At 44.5% G+C, this 18406-nt stretch overlaps 1 protein-coding gene across 1 annotated transcript in view; it reads right to left on the bottom strand.

The window, feature by feature from the left end:
• LOC119381971 (MAM and LDL-receptor class A domain-containing protein 1-like) overlaps positions 1 to 18406 on the bottom strand; it is a 70607-nt gene that overhangs the window by 35492 nt on the left and 16709 nt on the right. The window contains exons 4-8 of the mRNA XM_049412958.1: positions 16663 to 16743; positions 14232 to 14443; positions 12704 to 12797; positions 10363 to 10611; positions 6676 to 6807 (exon numbers count right to left, since the gene is read on the bottom strand). Coding sequence (XP_049268915.1) covers positions 6676 to 6807; positions 10363 to 10611; positions 12704 to 12797; positions 14232 to 14443; positions 16663 to 16743 — 768 coding nt within the window. The remainder of the gene's footprint in view (positions 1 to 6675; positions 6808 to 10362; positions 10612 to 12703; positions 12798 to 14231; positions 14444 to 16662; positions 16744 to 18406) is intronic.

Below are 18406 nucleotides of genomic sequence, written 5' to 3'. Positions count from 1 at the left end.
AGAACCAAATGAACTAACAGCCAATTAATTCAACCTTCCTTCGCTTAATAAAGAAGTTATTACTTAATAATTGTCTGTTGGTTTCATTTGTTGCGTATATGAAAGTTATTACAGCACAATAGCTCGCCTAGGTAGATCACATAGCTAGTAGGTGCTCCATATAAACAATTTTTTCCAGCTCGTAAAACAAAAGCAGCTGTAGAAAAGCTTCACCACTGTGTGCTCCTTCTTTTTCTAATGCACAGGGAGACCAGTAGCGCCCATAGCATCAGCTTTGTTCCCTTTGCCGTTTGTTCCCTGCGCAACTGATTATGCATGCCATCACACTGCCACACCAATTTTCTGCCGTGTACACGGACATTAATGAGCGATATACTGTAGTGAACGGGTCTGAGGAAGTTTGTGAGTATTCACGTTGTATTAGTGCGCGAACACACAAGGACACAATAAATTAGCGAACACATGTTTACCATTGTGTTTGCGCTGTAGTACGAGGTGCATATGCAGTACACACTCACTATGCCTTTTATTTTTCAATGCAGGGTGACATTCTTGCAATCCCTTGTGCTCCATCTACTGACAGTGGTATTTCAGAGGTGTCATGTGCTGCATCAACTAGACAGTGGTGTTCCAATGAGTCCAAGTGCATCTACGTGCGGTTTTGTGGATTTCCCCTATCTCGAGGTCAAATATGAACATTTTCTGTTAAGGACAATGAAACCGCTTGCTGTATGAAAACGCCTGTTTCAGTTTTACAATTTTTAGTACAACGGGCGATTTTGAGCATCTGTTTGCTTGGATTATATTTTTAGTGCTTATATCATGCGAAGGTCTGTTGTTAGTTTTCGAGCACAGTAAGAATGGTTTAGATTTTTTTGCTATTCAAGACATCTTAATAATGAATTCATTATTTTAATTGCTGGGTAAATTTTGTGCCGGTGAATTTTAATTCTGATGTTCAACTTGCACTCTGTGGTGAAACTGTTTCTCTTGAAAATTATGTGCAACATTTACGACAAGAAGTTCTGCTTTAAGAACCGTAATGATGCTGCACTAGTATCACTGCAAATCATAGCACAGAATGTGATGTATGCACTGATACACTTATGGACAGAGCAGCAGAGCGCTGTTATGTATTTCTGTGCCTCTGTGTATAGGTTTTCGTTAAAAGCAGCGCAGTACCAAGAAACACAAGCTTCAACTCCTGTCACCTCTAGTAATGTTCGCCCAATAATTTCAGTATTTTGTACCTCTTGAAAGAGGCGTTAAACTTGCATTACTGCAACTTTATGCAAGAAATTTAAAGTTTGGTGATTTATATTCGCTGGGGCTATAGTGCAGTTGTGCTCTTGGTTGATTTTTCACTTCATCAAGAGCAGAATACAGGGTGTTCAGAAGTCAGCTTTATTGCTTTTTTTATTTCAGCACCGGGAGGTACGTTATAATTACCTTTGCTGATAAGTTATGTATCCATGGAGTCACAGTGAGACAATAATTATCGCTGTCAACCGCCCAGTTAACTATGATTGAATGAAGTATTTCTTAGTGACTGCAGCATGCGGGCATTTTTGTATTGAAAAGTTGGAGGCGGTCGCTTTTCTACGCAGTTCCACTTAGAAGAATTCTTCTAGCATGTCTGTGCTGCGAGATATCTTGCTGCAAATTTTCATTGCGATTGTATTATTACACATGCAAGACGGTGAGCGCTGGCGCTAAGCACCTCCCCCTCCCCCCACGCTGTTACTACCGACTGGCGATAGCAAGCAATTACTGCTCGTCACATCACGGAGGAAGATTGCGCCGGTCCACACCGCCCTGCATGCGTGATTATGCAATCCGCCATCGACCTTTGCAGCGAGATATCTCGAGCACAGACATGCTGGAATTCTTTCTAGTGGAACCGTGTAGAAAAGAGACTGGTTCCAACTTTTCAGTACAAACGTGCCCGCCTGCTGCAGTCACTAAAATGTTCAGTATTGAATCTTAGCTAATTTGGTGGCTGACAGCAATTACAATTGTCTCACTTTGTGTCCCCCTGGATACATGTCTGCAAAGGTGGTTTTCACATTCTTTCCAGTGCTGAACTTTAAGAAAACCATAAACCATAACTTTGAACACTGGTATAGTAACGTAAAGCTGTCGTTTTACTGTACAACTCCCCACAGTTGACGTGATTTTTTTTTATATTGTAGTTGTGCGTTGATATTAGAAAACATTTTAGAAGTATATAGTACTGAAATGCTGGTGCAGAGATTTCCATTGATGGGATCAACCTACTGAACAAAATATTTACAATGCAATGAAGCTACTGGCTCGAAAACTATTTTGAAGCAAAGTTGTATTCTTGGAATACTATTTCGTCCTCTCCATTATATTCAGTATCGAAGCATCACATATACTTTGCACAAGGCCCGTATATAGCCAGGAGGCAGAGGGGGCCACACCTTCCCCCCCCTCCTGAAATTCTGACGGAGGGGGATGTTTTACCGGAAAAAAATATGAAAATGAGTGTTTTTCAGGGCTTTCAGCAAATGCCTCCTGCCCCCCCCCCTCCCCCCTCGAAAAAAATTTCTGGCTATGGGCCTGCTTTTCACAATGGCTTTTAAATACAATGCTATGTAAAAAAATGCATAGTAGGATTCAGTTACTGTATTAGAATTCGAGTTTTGGTATCGCCTTCGTTAAAGTTTCCATTGTGGTTTTTTTTTGCAAGGCCATAAAAACTGAAGTTTACATTCTTTCAAATTTATTTTTCATACACAAACAAATTGTTTTCAAGTGTCAGGCACCCTCATTGGCATGTTCGGTCAGTTTATGTTTGTTTGTTGTCAAAGTGCACACAACATGCAAATTTTGTTGTACGTAAAAGAAGTTTGATAATTACCGGAGGGAAACAGCGCGAAAGACGAAGGACCAGGCAGAGAAGGACACAGACAACTCGCCCAAGCAACCACTTTAGCTGATAATTACCCATGTCTGCTTTTTTTCCAATTTTTCATACCTTTCTGTATCACAGCAGACAATAAATATTTAACTTTTTTTGGAAAATCAAGCGTTATGTCTGGCAGACCACTGTGACTGGATGTGCAAGCCATATTAGGCATTCCTTTGTACATATGCTCGTACATGATGTATATACATATGTATATGTGTGTGCTACTTCTGATTTCATTTCATGATCCTTAATATGCAGCACAAGCGGGTGATGACCGAATTTGAAGCTTCAGATGGACACACGAGGCTTATGCATGGACCACTGCAGATTTCACTAATTCGGGGTGTCTCTCCAACCAAGCCTTCCTTATGCGAACACGACCTTTGCCAAACCAATATGAAGACGCGTTTGTGCAAAGGAAACAGACTCGGTAGTACACCCCGAATTAATGATATCCGCAGGAACACATGCATGACGCCCTTTGTGACCACCTGAAGCTTCTGTTTCGGCCAATAAACATCACGCGAAATGAATGGTGTACACCCTTCCAACACCCATACGAAAGGGTGTTAATACGAGCTAACACCCTAACACCCCACAAAATTTTTGCTGAACACCCTTTCTCTAGGGTGTTAAATTAACACCCTAATTGAAGGGTGTTGTCAATAACACACTAAGGGTGTCCGTCTGGCGACAAGCCGATTTACACCCTTAAGGGTGTAAAAATGTTTAGTGTGTACTTGCATAAATATGTACGCATAAATGGGGCACTGCTTCAAACCAATTTTTGAGATGGTGTGCGTAAACATAAATAAAGAATTAAGGCAAGTTCGATGTTTCTAACATTTGAGCGAACCGCGGAGCTGGCAAGCAAGTGCCACCAATTCGCGAACGCAGGTTGCGTTCTTTTCTCATCTCTGTTCATCATCTTCTTCTTGTTTCTTATTTATTTAGTTTCTTTCTTTCTTTATGATTGCCTATATGACCCTCTCTCTTCCTTTCGCTCCACCTTCCCCTCACACTGCTGCTCCTCGTCGTCACTTCCCTTTACCACCCCCTTACTAAACTATACTGTGCATGGCTATGCTTTGTTTACAGCTGCATGGCACAATACCGCTTTGTGTTGCGCATAACCACCGCGTTTTGCAGCGAGAGCTGTGATGAAATCACAACAACAGCGCAGTCTGGCGCCGTCGTTGTCCGCTACCGCCGCCGCCGGTGTCCGTAACCGCTACCGCGTGAAATATAAAAAGCGACTCATCAATAAATAAAAGATATTGTCACGTGGTCGTGACGTCGACGAAGGCAGCAGTGAACACGTCCGAGATGAAATTCTTTATTTGGCCGAACTTGTGGCCGAGAAACTAAAAGTCAAACCACAGCAATACACTGATAGCGGCGGACAGAACGTCGACCGTCGATCAACTGACAAGCGGTCAAGCGCGTCGGCTTTTATAGAGGCGCTATCGAACTTTCCAGCAATATCGCTGGTGGCGGCGTTATCTCTAGACAAAGCTGGAACATTCGCGTGCGAGGCGCAATCGCGACGCTTCTAGAAGACTACTTCGCGGACAGCGTCGAGCGTTGATAACCGTCCCTGCCGGTCAAACCCGAATACATCAAAAACAAGACAAGAAGTGGGCGTGGCAATATCCAGGTTGGAACGTGGTTCCAACATCGCCCTCTGCGTGGGAGCCCAGTATTCTACCACAGAGCCATGCCTTTGCTGGAAACTCCTTTGCAAAACGACCCTATATACAGGCTTCATGTCGGGAGTGAACCACATTATCATATGTAATATAGTGTGGTAGAACAGCAAAATACCAACCAGGCGTCACACAACGCGAATTCTGTAACCAGGCGTCACAAAATGCGAATTGCGCAACGAGTGGGTCATTGAATGCTTCCGACCGATTACAAAGGGTTCAGCCATAATCCTTTATCGTCATCAGGCACAGCACCAACAAAGCTCACACAATGCCTTACAGATGTGTAGCGTGCACCACGGTTCTTCGCAGAATGACGAAAAATGACATAGTGGCTGCTTACGTATTTTCAAAAAATTATGCTTTATAGCGTAGTGGGTACCTCGCAAGCGTATTTGTATTAGTTGCCAAGGAAGCCCATAAGGCCCCCATGATCCATATCCTCAGGGCCTCAATATAGTTCTTTCCCTCTCTCTTTCTTCCTCAAGTTAACATATGTTATATAGCGTGGCAGGAGAGTGAAAGAACGACCGGACGTCACACAATGCGAATTACGTAACTAGTGGGTCTTTGAAAGCTTCCAACGCATTACAAACGGCTAAGCCATAAATCTTCATCGTCATCAGCCGCTGCATCAACAAAGTGCACATAAGGCCTTACAGATGTGTAGCGGATACCTCGCTTCTCTGCAAAATGACGAATAGTGGCGTAGTCGGCTTTCCCAACTTCACAAAAATTATGATTTATGGTGTAGTGGGTACCTCGCATGTGTGTTTGTATCAGGAGCCCCAAGAGAGCTTGCAACGGGCTCTAGAAATGCCTCGCTTCCAGCTTTCGCTATGACTGTGCGGCGCTCTCCGCACGGGCTTGGAGTTTTAAAGACGATAGTCTTTCTTGGGGCCAAGAAAGAACTTAAACGCAGAAATTTTCGTCTGTCTACCTGTCTGTCTGTCTTTCTGTTTGTCTGTCTGTCACCCGATTCAGCCACCCAGCCAAAGTTGAACCACTTGCCCAAGGGCCAGCTATCTTGAACTGGTGTGTAGGTTCATACTTGCGTACATTGTCGATCAAAAAGCAAACATTACGCATGTCGGAGGCGCAACGTCAGTACGTAAGTATTAGGTGTTGTGTTCCTTTACGAGAAAATACATAGATACGTAATTCTAAAGACCCTAGTTTCTTAATTAGGCTGCGCTGAAAATGCGGTTGCGTTGAAAATGCAACGCTATGACGGCGAAGAACGCCCTCTGCCACGGAAGAAGGAAACCCTCTCCACAAGCTCAAGTTTCCCGACGTATGCCAGATGGCGCACATATCTCACGCAGCGCTCGTCTATCGTGTTTCGGCGGGATTTGCAGCGTAGCACGCAGATACGCGGCCAATTTTTTTTGTCTACGACACCGGTCTGATACCGAGCTTAAACATCTCCTCTGTTAATAACACGCGTAGGTGTAAACGCACCCCCCCCCCCCCCCCCCACACACACACAAATATTGTTTACGACCATCCGATGTTAAACCGGGTTGATGCACGTTCATTTATTCACGACGAGTACGGAGAGAACTTCAAGAGTGCAGACTTGTGGGCTAGTTGGTTCGACATATTCAATGAAGCCATAGCGCTGAAAACACAACACACAGCGCACGTCCTGTCCTCTTTATTGTTTCCTGTGTTTTCAGCGCTATGGCTTCGTTGAAATGAAGTGGACTTATTCACGTGGTATCACACTTAAGTTCACGAATTCATCACGCAAATGCGCTAAGAAATTTAGGGCGGGCTTCACACTGTCATAATTACACTGAAGCTTATTTAGACAGACACATTAGATAGATAGATAGATAGATAGATAGATAGATAGATAGATAGATAGATAGATAGATAGATAGATAGATAGATAGATAGATAGATAGATAGATAGATAGATAGATAGATAGATAGATAGATAGATAGATAGATAGATAGATAGATAGATAAAGCATGAATAAAGGTATGAAGGAGTGACCACGCGTAATGGCATGAAAGAAGCTTTCTCACCGGCTTTGTCGAAGTTGTACCAAAACACGAGGGCACACAGTTTCCCGGTGTTTCTAATCTTCGGTGACTCGATGCTGGCCCGGCCGTGTTCCGTCGTCATTGTGCTGTTTCCATAAAGCAGCAAATAGTTACCTGAAGACAAAAACGTAGAAACATTGAAAGCAGAGTTCGCTGCGTAAGGAAGCTCTGGCGCTTCGTGACTTTACCAGTACGTGTCTATGGGCGAATGAGTCAGTCGAGGTGACAGGGACCACTGTGGCAAGTAATGTTAAAATAACTTTAATTATTCTGAATTTCGCTGGCGAAGAATACAGTTCTGCAGACGAAGATGAAGCTATAATGACTATATGTACAATATCTTGTTTTTTTTTTCTTTTATGAAGTATAAAGTCCATACGTGCGTTAATACCAAGCTCACTTGACGTTCTTAATCAGTCATGGCACTCAGCAAGGTTGCAAGTAGCTCGCCATGTTCGCAATTTTTTAGTTTATTCAAGTCAGTGAGTCAAGTGATGCCAAATTGTTCCTATAACGTATCTTCAGGGGCGGAAAGCAGAAACCAGGTGTTCAGAATTAGTGTTTCTAATCAACAAAAACAAATGCTGCATAACAAGCTTGAGATGCTTAATATCATCAGGCAGCACCGCTAATCTTTGGAAATTACCATCAGCCTAAATTAAAACGCGACCAGGGATTTATTACTGTGCCTTTAGTTAGGCGTAAAGCATAGGAGTACTATGTCTAATTCCATTGAAGTACTTTCGAAGCAACATAGTCCTAATATTATGTTTTATACTCACAAACACAGATAAATTTCGAAATGAAGCAAGGCACTGGAGAGAGAGAGAGAGAGAGACTCTTTATTGGAAAAACAGATATTTTTGCCGGCGTGTGTATATAACCGCTGGCATGCTACTCTGTGTAGGGATGGGGAAGGGGGTTGACAGACTAAAGAAGAGAGAGAAGGAAATAATAATAAAAAGAAAGAATATAAAAAAATGAAATGGAGCATTTAAAGGGGCCCCTTACCACCCTTACTGCGCATGCGCATACCCTCTCCACACACCTCCTCTCCACTCGCCCTCACCATTCCCCCTGTCATCTACCCTCTCCCATTTCCCCTCTCCACTTCCCCTCTCCCCTCCCCCTTTCCACTCTTCCTCTGAAACGCGGGCTAGACATGCCAAAATTCTCTCCTGCGCAACGCCGCGATGAGCTCGAGCGCATGCGCGTCCCCTCCCCTTCTCTCTCCTCTCCTACGCTGCCCCCTCTCGCCCGCCTGTCGACCGCGTTCCCCGCTCGCCCTGTGAGAATTAACGGCCAGGCTAGATGGAAGATACGGCGCGCTTAGCGCTCCTCTTCGCGTTCCACGACGCCAGCTCGGTAGCATGCCCAACGAACGCCAACGGAACGCGATCGTGCAAGTGCTCCGGCTTCGCATCTACTCATGGTCCCTTTTAGCGGGAGATGGTGTAATTTTTTATATCTACCACTCTCCCGGTCAGCGGGGTAGTGTTGCCCTATGGGATTGGCAAAGTAAAGTAATTCATCATTACTGTGGCTTCCGCGATTAGTACCTGCAACGCGTTACACGTTCGTCCCATTCGGCGCGTTTTCAATAGAAGCGCAATTTTGTCACCCCCTTAGCACACCGTGAGGTGGCGACCTTAACGCAAGCGTCGTAAAAGCGTCGGCCTCGCTCATAGCATCACGCTAATTAAACCAAAAAAATAGCTCTGCGACGCGCGCCTGCCTCACCTGGCTGTAACACCGCGTTTCCCGCCTACACGCTCACCCCGAGAAAAATTGCGGCCGGGCTACCGGGGCGGCACGACGCGCTTTTGCGTTTCCCTCTAGTCCGGCGCTTGGTGTTCAATCACATTTTAACAGGCCGCGGGATGGCGACCAAGTTCTGCGTCCGATATGCGACGCTCTTCTGGCTGTCACACCTCGTTCTCAAATTACGCTTTCGCCGCTAACTACTACAGCCACCACAAGGGTTTGTTTAATCATTGAACATGGACGTTAGTCGTCGGCATGGAGATGTACCACCAAGCATCAAAGTGGGTGCACTCACGTTAAACGGTGCTATAGCTGCCAGACATCAATACACATTGTGCAAACTCTCTTATATCAATGTACAGTAAGCATTCAGTTACTTCTATAAGGGAACGTTTGCTTTCGTGTTATTCCGATTCCTATGACGGAGGGATCAACCATGTTTTCTTTTTCTTCGTGTGGCTTACTTTCCGTGCGATTGCGAGGGATCGCGCGGGCACGTCGCGGCCTCCCGCGGCGGCCGTGGTAGCTATGCCGCTCACGATGCTCAAATCAGCCAATGGCTGTGGACTTCGGGTTTATGGCGCAGTCACTGGGATTTATGGCATCATTGGTCGAAAGAAGAACGAGCGGTTCCTAGCTTACATTGGGAATTAATTGCACATTCCATGTCGCGTGCTCCGCTATAATGTTTAGCTCACATGTTCTCAAGATTCTCGACTACCGATCGGCAGCGTTTTCTGACTACGCTCAAAAACTGCTGCACGGTTACTTTAAGGAAATATTGATATTTCAAATATATTTCTCAGTACATTGAATATAAAGACCGCGTTTGTAGGTGCGATGCTTTCCAGACTAAAAGACAACACTCAGTTAGGGAAAATGACCAGCGGATATTTATTATAAATACCTCTTTAATTAGACTGTTGACTAATATTTCAGACTCGGTAAGCACTATTAGATTCTCGTCTACACAAGCAGTTGAGAAGTTTGAAAGGAACTCACCTATAGCTTCAATGTGACGCTGTTTTATTTTTTTTTGTCATTAGTAATGTCAATTCGAGCATTATTTTATAGGTAGCAATCTGCAAAGTTGAGTCTCAGCACTTAAGCACATTGACAAATCCTGTTGAAACACGAGATATTACATGCTTGCCACACTGCTACGATATCCCGGCAAACGTGCAATAGTTCACGACCTATGTGCCTCTGGTGTGGCACGGTGTTTTCGTATCTAGTGGCTACCTTTGCTCGGATGAGAATAACGAATACAAAACAGCTCTGTCGCCTTTTCAAGCATACCATCGCCCTGTATGGGCGGGTTATTTTAAACACAGTGGGCCTAGAAATGGGATATTTCTTTGCAAAGAGAAATGATAAGCGGCAGCCTAAATTATGCACTGCAGGTCACCAACGAATTCATTATAAATTCCGTATAAAATCCAGCACCTCTACAATGATCACCTCGACACTGGTGTTACCAGTATAAAGAAGTATTATTTAAGTAACGGCAATTTCACGAGTGTTACAGTGCTCGATAATAGGAAAAACAATAAACAACGATATGATCATTAGAGAAGCGGTGGTGGCGGGGCTCCAGAAGTTTCGACCTCCTAGAGTTCTTTAATAAGCACCTAAACCCAAGCTCACGGGCCTCTAACATTTTGTGTTCATCAAAATGCGGTTTCCACGGCCGGGATTCAATCCAAGGACCTTCGCGCTCAGTATTCCAGTACCATAACAACTAGACCAGCGCGGCAGGTATTATAGTGCTCGATGTTTAGAAAGAAGTCACCTGCAGATTCAAGTAACGTGTTAGGAAAGCATTTGACTGTGTCAATGCGTAGCTGAACACGATGCTGTATCTCTCACTATTTTATGAATCACACTGTGTCAAGACTAACTGACCGTCGCGGCGGTGGTCGGCTCCATTTGGGGGTGACCTGGGAACTAGTCCGATGGGGACCACCTGCCAGGCTGTCGCCCCCCGGTTTCGGGCGTCGTCCAGGTTCCAGCCGCACGCGCCTTCGCTGAAGTCACATTCTCCGCAGCTGCGCTCGTCAGCGCGATTGTCGCAGTCCGGTACGAAGTCGCACACGCGGTCACGTGGGACCGTCTTACCATCGCCGCACTGGAACTCCCCGCTCGGTCGCTGGCCTGTGTGAAAGACCATTAGTGGCAGAATGTATTCGGCACACTGCTGCGGCTACGCACTTAGCCTTCGAAACGCTACGTAAGCATTATAAGCACTAGACCCTAAAACCACTGCAACGTGAGTGTCTTCGACTCTACTGATTTCACGTGTAACTACACCAAAGGGAGCACGGGTGAGGCCCTACATAGTTTTCTTAACAGTTCAGTAGAATGCGGCCCTATTTACAGGAAATCTCTTTTGTATATTTTAAGCTATTAGCACAACCAGCTCTCACAGCCTTTTTTTCCTGTTATCTAACCGGCTTTCAAGTTGTTATCGCTAAGAAGAGATTCACTATTTGTTTTGAAGTCTATAAGGGCGAACAACTCAAACAGGAATAAAATAATTTAAGAAAGAAGAGTTGGGACATTTGAGAAGTCGAGATACAAGAAACCCTCATAAAGAGAAAGGATCGCCAGATCGCAAGAAGATAACGATTGCCCCAGCGCCTCCAATTTTCCCGCTTGTACAATCGGGACCCTCCCACCTCGTATAACGAACTCACCAAACATTTTTACCTGGGGCGGAGACAGTACTCTCCGCCACACAGTAAATTAAGCAGACCAGAGGCTCTCACACTCAGACTACATAAGGTCGGGGCGTACCCAAACCCCATGCTACTGCACAAGATTTATCCAGTAATACAGCCAACTAAAGCAGGTTCATTATGCGTGGATATAGTGAATCTAGAAGATATGCTCTGGCTGTGCCCCGCGTTAGGCGGCGGCGAAATCACGACGCCGTCAAAATGGAAGGCTGCTATTACCAGCTCCGGACTCGAAGAACAGCTATGGGCAGTCCAACTGGCCCGCGACGCAGCAGAGACTTGGTCTTTCGGATCCGACGTGCGAGCGGCCCGCAACGTGCTAGGGCGTTCTGAAGGACCAAAATAAAGCTAATTCATCCATCCATCCATCCATCCATCCATCCATCCTAGCTGATAGCTTGGGATTCCTTGTCGATGGTCACAGCGGTGTGTAATGAGCAGTTCAAAATTATCCGAAACCACGTATGCAGCGAAGAAGAGTCGGCAGAACAATGTCGTATACTAGCATATAGGATGCGACAACGTTATAGTGCCACGTCCTTTTTTTTGCATACTCAACAGAGTCCATTTTCACCGGTATCTAAAAGCATAACTATATTACCAAAGCGACTGGCAGTCCGATAATTTGTATTCATTTAGGTACAGACCACTCTCCTGCTACTGAAATCTGTTTTGTTCGGCATAACGGAACGTGTCAATGCGTATATGTCATTTCGAAGCAATGTGTTTTCCTGAATGTGTAACGTCACGTCATGGGACCGACAGGCAAAGCGGGTATGGTACACCACCGATAAGACGGCGAGTGTCACGGAGTCGCAGACGCACGAAAATAGCGCCTACGATTAGTACCACCCAACTGCTTTACGCTGTATTTCACTTGTAGCGTCCGTTATACAACGTGCTATTTCTCCGTGCAATGTAGCTTGATATACTTCTCTTGTATCGTTTCCATCCCATTTTTTAACACTGTTTGCATTATTATGAATGGTGTAAGCAGTTTCGCCATCTTTATTGCGAAATGCCAATATGTACTACACAGCACATAGACCTATACTTTTCAGCTAGCACGAGCACCCGGATGCTTTCGTTGCCTGAACAAAGCACCTTATTCTTTGCAATGATCAATTATTAGAGTGTTGCTATGCTTTCATATTCCTTCTGCGATTGTGATGCACAGTTTGCCATTGAGACGAATGTGAATGGTCGGCATTTGAAGTTATTGCTTGTTTTTTTTTTACTCCTGTTGCACATGCAGATAAACATGTCTTCGAAGTCATTGATGCAATGAAAATAAACTATGCCGCAGCAACTCTTGCAAAATCCTGCCATGTGGCACAGGCTACACACCAAGACCATATTGTAACCTCGTTGCGCACCACACGAACCAGCACTACGTAAAAGCTAGGTGAGGAAAAAAAAAACGTAATTTTCAAGACCAGCTATAGAACTACACTACTCGTTTAAACATTATGCTTTTGGTTGATTGTCCCGGCTCAGGAGGCACTTACTAGCATCCTCGCAGCCTGCCTTGTCAATGAGCACGTCGTCGATTGCAAGGAATCCGTCGGCGTTACTTCCGGAGATTGCCTCAATGGGAACTTGCTGAAAAAAAAGAAAAAAGAAATAAAAAACAAAAGACTATTTATCAGATTCCACCCATCCATTTACTTCTTGTAGATTAATGTTATAATAGAACCAAGATATCAGCTTGTATCTGCAGGTGCCCGAACGGAAGCCTTCGACTCACGGCTTCGAAGTCTATGGTCATCGAAATATTGAAGTGCAGATCTATGAAGTGAGACGTTTTATGAGTTCTACAAGAAAGGAGGTACGCAGCAGGCAAATAGCCGATGTTGGTGTTGTAATACAAATGTTTCGTATTGCTGATAAATACATTATACAAGAAAACAACAGTTGGAAAATTGTATATTTCTTCAGAGAGTGAGTTATGCTATCGCACATACAAGCGATAAATTTTGGAGTTCCCCTGGACAGGTTATGAAAGGTAAGATAAAGAAAAAATTTGCATGTCACGGACTGCAGTTGTTACAACAGTGGGCAGTCTTGATTTCAGCCTAGTGACAGGTTATATTTTGCAGTACACAACATTTATGCCTTTAAAAATAATACACAACGCGGGTAGGCTTTGTTGTGTAATCCGTGCTTACATAAAGGGTTTTTCTCTGCAGTAGTTGTAATGCATATGAACTGAATTAAAGAAACGCATAAGGAAGCATGATTATGGAAGAGCGATAGAGTACGCTTTCTTTGTTTAGCATTTGTTTTGTAAAGAAAAGCTCACAATCAAATTACAAAAAGTCAATATTGCGCTTTTTAATAGTGCGTAAACGTCACACCACTCGTAGCTGCAGTGTAATGCTGCCGAGTTCGCATTATATACATAACCTGCTTTAAGTGCGGTAAAGTTATCGTAGACACTAAAATGCACTCCTTGTACACGATAAGCAGTTCAGGCTTGTAGCCGAGACGCACGTAAACTACAATGGCACTGGTGTCCTGAAATTGAGGACGCGTAGCTCTTACGTACACATATTCTGTCGACACTGTTGTCTATTTAGGGTGGGTATTTGCCATAAAGTGAGCCTTCATGTGACCTGAACGCCGATGATTCGAGAAATGTACAGGCGAGTGAACAGCACATTCCCAGTACAAGGAAGATTTGTTTTACTAAAACAGCAAGTTTGGGAATTCTAAAGCCAGTACAGACACAAGATCACGTGTGTCGATGTAAAGAAGCCTCCCTAAGAGCAAGAGGAGACAAACTTTAAGCCCTATGTCCTGCAGTGGTCTCGTAATTGACATTTTTGTGTTTATCCACGCTGCAGTTTTGCTAATTATTGTACGGAAGGTTATTTAAATGTTGCCCAACTCATTAAATTAATTTGTTGCCGTGTCCTCTTCCGTCATCCAGGTACGATCCAGTGTTGGCAAAAGCCTATGCGTATACGGCTTAGCCTTAGCTCAAACCGTTTACGTGATTCAAAAAACCATTAATACAAGTTCACGATCACTCACCCTTGCTCGAGAAAAGAAAAACTTGCCCTGGTTCCAGGTGTTTGTCCGACCGGTGACATTTTTTGAGTGGAGCAGCAAGCTGACTCCGTTCGATATAGAAGGCAGGAAGTACCACAGGGATACGCATGAAGCTACGTAGCGCGCTGGCTCGCGGAGTTCCAGCGACGTACGGTTACCCTCGATACCTGGACTCTTGTAGAGCAGGTAGTAACCTAAAAACAAGAAAGGAGAGCATGAAGTTGATGAGGCGGTAGTAACAGCCCAATCTCATGTCTACGATGAGGTCATGAGTGTTTGCTATGGTTGTCAACCAAGAATTCAGTAGAGTCCGAACACAGTGTAAACAGCACTTTCTTACCCTTCCGTTGAAAGTATTTTCGCTTCTTCTACATCAACAACAAGGAATGATTATGCTTTACAACTGCAGCTCCTGCTTTCTTGGGACTGCAATCGAGAGGCCGCTTGCTTGTCAAATGGTTGAACCATGCGTACATTGAACAATACTTCAGGCACTATTGGCTTGGTAAAGTCAGCGCAGTCACCACAACTACACGTGTCCTTCCATATGTGGCGCTGTCATTGGTGTGCATGCCTCCGATACCTTTATCCAAATAACATTATACCATTGTTCATGAGACTCTTAGTAGCCTTCTAATTCTACTTTTTTGTTCGTTTGTAGTGTATAAGACTAAATAATGTTCCTCGTGTCTCATTGCGGCAGGGCCATGTTTTTGCCCGCATACTCCGCTTGGGCGTACTTACACAGAACTCTATTCATTTAGCGATATGATATATCTGTCTCTCAGTGCAGATATATACAGAGCCCGCGCGTAGAGTAGCTGGTTTACCTTTTCGTCGAACGTCAAAACAGCTCAGTTACCAATCAGAAATCATTTCGTATGCTCAGCTCTTTTCCGGTGAGCTGGCAACGCAGTCGTTTGTTTACATGTAAATGCGAGATGTCATAAGCAGCACTAATTTTTACGTGGACAAAGTAACCATCTAGTCATGTTCACCATGGTAAAGCCAAATTTTATTTTGTATAGACATGACAATGCGCTGCCATATTGTTTAACAGGTGACCATGTTGAAGCTGTATCCTCCATTTGCATGTTATTTCGCGGTACTCAACCAGCGCTCCATTTGATGTGTTTCGTCGCCAAAGAGGCTACAACGGTCCATTTATGATTAGTGCTAATTTTGCTAGAAATTTGGCGGCTAGAGTAAAAAAAAACGCCAGGCCTGAGCTGAAACCGCAGCACAGTCACAGCGAAAGCTGGAAGAGCGGCGTTTCTAGAGCCCGTTAAGCTCTCTTGGGGCTACAATACAAGTACACTAGAAAGGTACCCACTACGCCATAAATCACAATTTTTGTGAAGTTGGGAAGCACCTACTAAGCCATTATTCGTCATTCTGCGGAGAAACGAGGCACCAGCTACACGTCTGTAAGGCATTATGTGCACTTTGTTGACGCGACGACTGATGACGATGAAGAATTATGACTCAGCCCTTTGTAATGGGTTGGAAGCTTTAAACGGCCCACCAGTTATGTAATTTGCATTGGGTGACGCCCGGTCGCTATTTGCCTCTCCCGTCATGCTGTATAACATACGTTGACGTGGGAGAGAGACGGGGGGGGGGGGCGAAGAACTTTACTGAGACCCCGAGGAAATGAATCATACGCTTATGGGCTTCCTTGGCAACCAATACAAGTGCACTTGCGAGGAACCCACTACGCTATAAATCATTGTAATTTTTGAGAAGTAGGGCAGCAGGCACTGTGCCATTTTTCGTCATTCTAAGGAGAGCCGTGGTACCTGCTAAACGCATGTAAGGCATTATGCGCACTTTGTTGATGCTGTGCCTGATGACGACGAAGAATTATGGCAGAGCCCTTTGTAATGGGTTGGAAGCATTCAACAACCTACTCGTTGCGCAATTCGCATTGTGTGACGCCTGGTTACAGAATTCGCGTTGTGCGACGCTTGGTGCTTATTTTACTCTTCTACCACGCTATAATGCATATGCTAATGTGGTTCCATCCCGGCATGAAGCCTGTATAGGACCTTTTTGCAAAGCAGTTTCAAGCACCGGCATGGCTCAGAGGTTGAATACTGGGCTCCCACGCAGAGGGCCCAGGTTCGAACCTCGTTCCGTCCTGGAATTTTTTTCTTATTTCGTTTTTTTTTTCTTATTTCGAGCGATACTGGTTACGGGCGGCGGCGGCGGCGGCGGACAACTACGGCGCCAAAAACGGCCGGTGAAATGATCTCATAACAGCTTTCGCTGTAAAATAAGCCACTTTTATAAACGCTCGCATGCACATGGCATCCTATCCATACACACACACATATTCACTTGTTAGCTTAGTTTAAAAATTAGTCTGCATTGCAATGCTCAGGGTGTGCCAAGGGAATGTAAATGAACTCACCATCTTCGGTAGATGTTGTGTGATCTTTTGATACCGGACTGAACGACCCGGCCCGTTCGACCTCGAACTTTGACTCGCCGCCTGTTGAGGAATCAAAAGAAAATAACTTTGACAAGAAAGCTCTAGTGAAGGAAAAAATGTCGCTGCCTAAATATTCTCGGACTAGCATCTATAGAAAGAACGTCAACGCACGGAAGAAATGTAGTTGATGCGCGAAAAGTTGCAGGCTTACCTGAGGGTGAAGCTATCTATTTCATTGCAGTAAAAAAAAACAGTGCGTTTTACTGTGCGAGAGAAATCACTTTGTGTTAGAGCATGGATGTTAACTATCGAACGATAATTGTGAAAATTATCGGCTGCGGATGCATAGTGCACCCGAACAAGCTTTCCATCACCGTGATTGGTCAGGTATTATAGACTATTGTGTTGACTTACGCATTGGGGTGTGATGCTGACGAATGACTACACAATATAAGCCAATAGAAAAATGTGGCTTCACGCTTAGGTTTAAGTTCATTGCAATTCAATACGCCAGGTTAAGAAAAGTTATTTGAAAGTGGCAGTAACCGGAATCTAGTGGCGCGACTACGTAGTGGGATTCGCTTCTTGGTGTCGCCATGCATGCGATTGGTGCAGATGTCCTAATTTGCATAGGAGAGGAGTAGTGTAAAAACCAAACAAAATATTTACAAAGTACATTTCTATGTATTCTATAAATATTGTACACTTTCCAGAGTGCGTGTGTTCGATGTTGTTACAGCACACCAAGAGTACTTTTTTTTGCGACAACTTAACAAAACATAGCCCTAATTACCTCAGGGCTCAACAATTTGTCGCCGCAGTCCCAATATCTGCTAGTTCATTTGTCTGTGACGTCTTCAGCAGCACAAAAGTGTATTTAGTTAATTTCATTACTCCTCTCAACCATCAATTGTTCTCAACCTCTCAACCATCAATCAATCCAACAGCTGTTCGTTGACGTGATAAAACCGCGATATCATTATGAGGCACGCCATATAGTGCAAGGCTGCGGAACAATTTCTACCGCTTGCGTTTCTTTAACGTGCACGTACATCAAGGATGTTCTTGCATTACCAGAATCGCCCCTTCATGCTGCGATTGTAGCAAAGCCATAAATATTAGAAGGCCCGGTGGTGTCAGAAGCGGTAGCCCCATCTTCCATGCGCTCCGGAAACTGGCCGCTGTAAGTACTCAATACCGTTCTCTACGTATAATAATTGTTGGGGTTCTATGCACCAAAACCCAGATATCATTATGAGAGACGCCACAGTGGAGGAGTCTGCAAATTTCGACCATCTGGGATTTCTAAGACACACCCACATCTAAGCACATGGGGCCTCTAGCATTTCGCCTTCATCGAAATGCAATAGTGCACCTTGGCAGTTACAAATTTCGTTGTGAACGCTTACACTTTCTCAGACTTGTAGGAGTCGCACGTTCAGATCAGAGCGCGATAGCCTAATTGTCACTGTGGACCCGGGACCCAAAATATAACCAAGAAACATATTCACGCATTTGACTTTGCGGTTACGGCGACAGCTGGAACCTATGCAGAGCTGTCCAGTGTGATAAGTAATTATAGAGCCACAGCATCTTCTGTGATCCGTATTTCTTCGAGCAGCTCAGCCAGGCAAGGTTGAGCTAGGATCTACCCTATTTTAATCAAACAACATCAACGTCTTGGAAGCTGAAATCACAGGTACATCCTTTCTTTACCGATTCA

Source organism: Rhipicephalus sanguineus, chromosome 2 (genome assembly GCF_013339695.2).
Source record: "Rhipicephalus sanguineus isolate Rsan-2018 chromosome 2, BIME_Rsan_1.4, whole genome shotgun sequence".
Classification (NCBI taxonomy): domain Eukaryota; kingdom Metazoa; phylum Arthropoda; class Arachnida; order Ixodida; family Ixodidae; genus Rhipicephalus; species Rhipicephalus sanguineus.
Note: the sequence above shows the minus strand (reverse complement) of the source record. Positions and strands in the feature narration are given on the sequence as shown.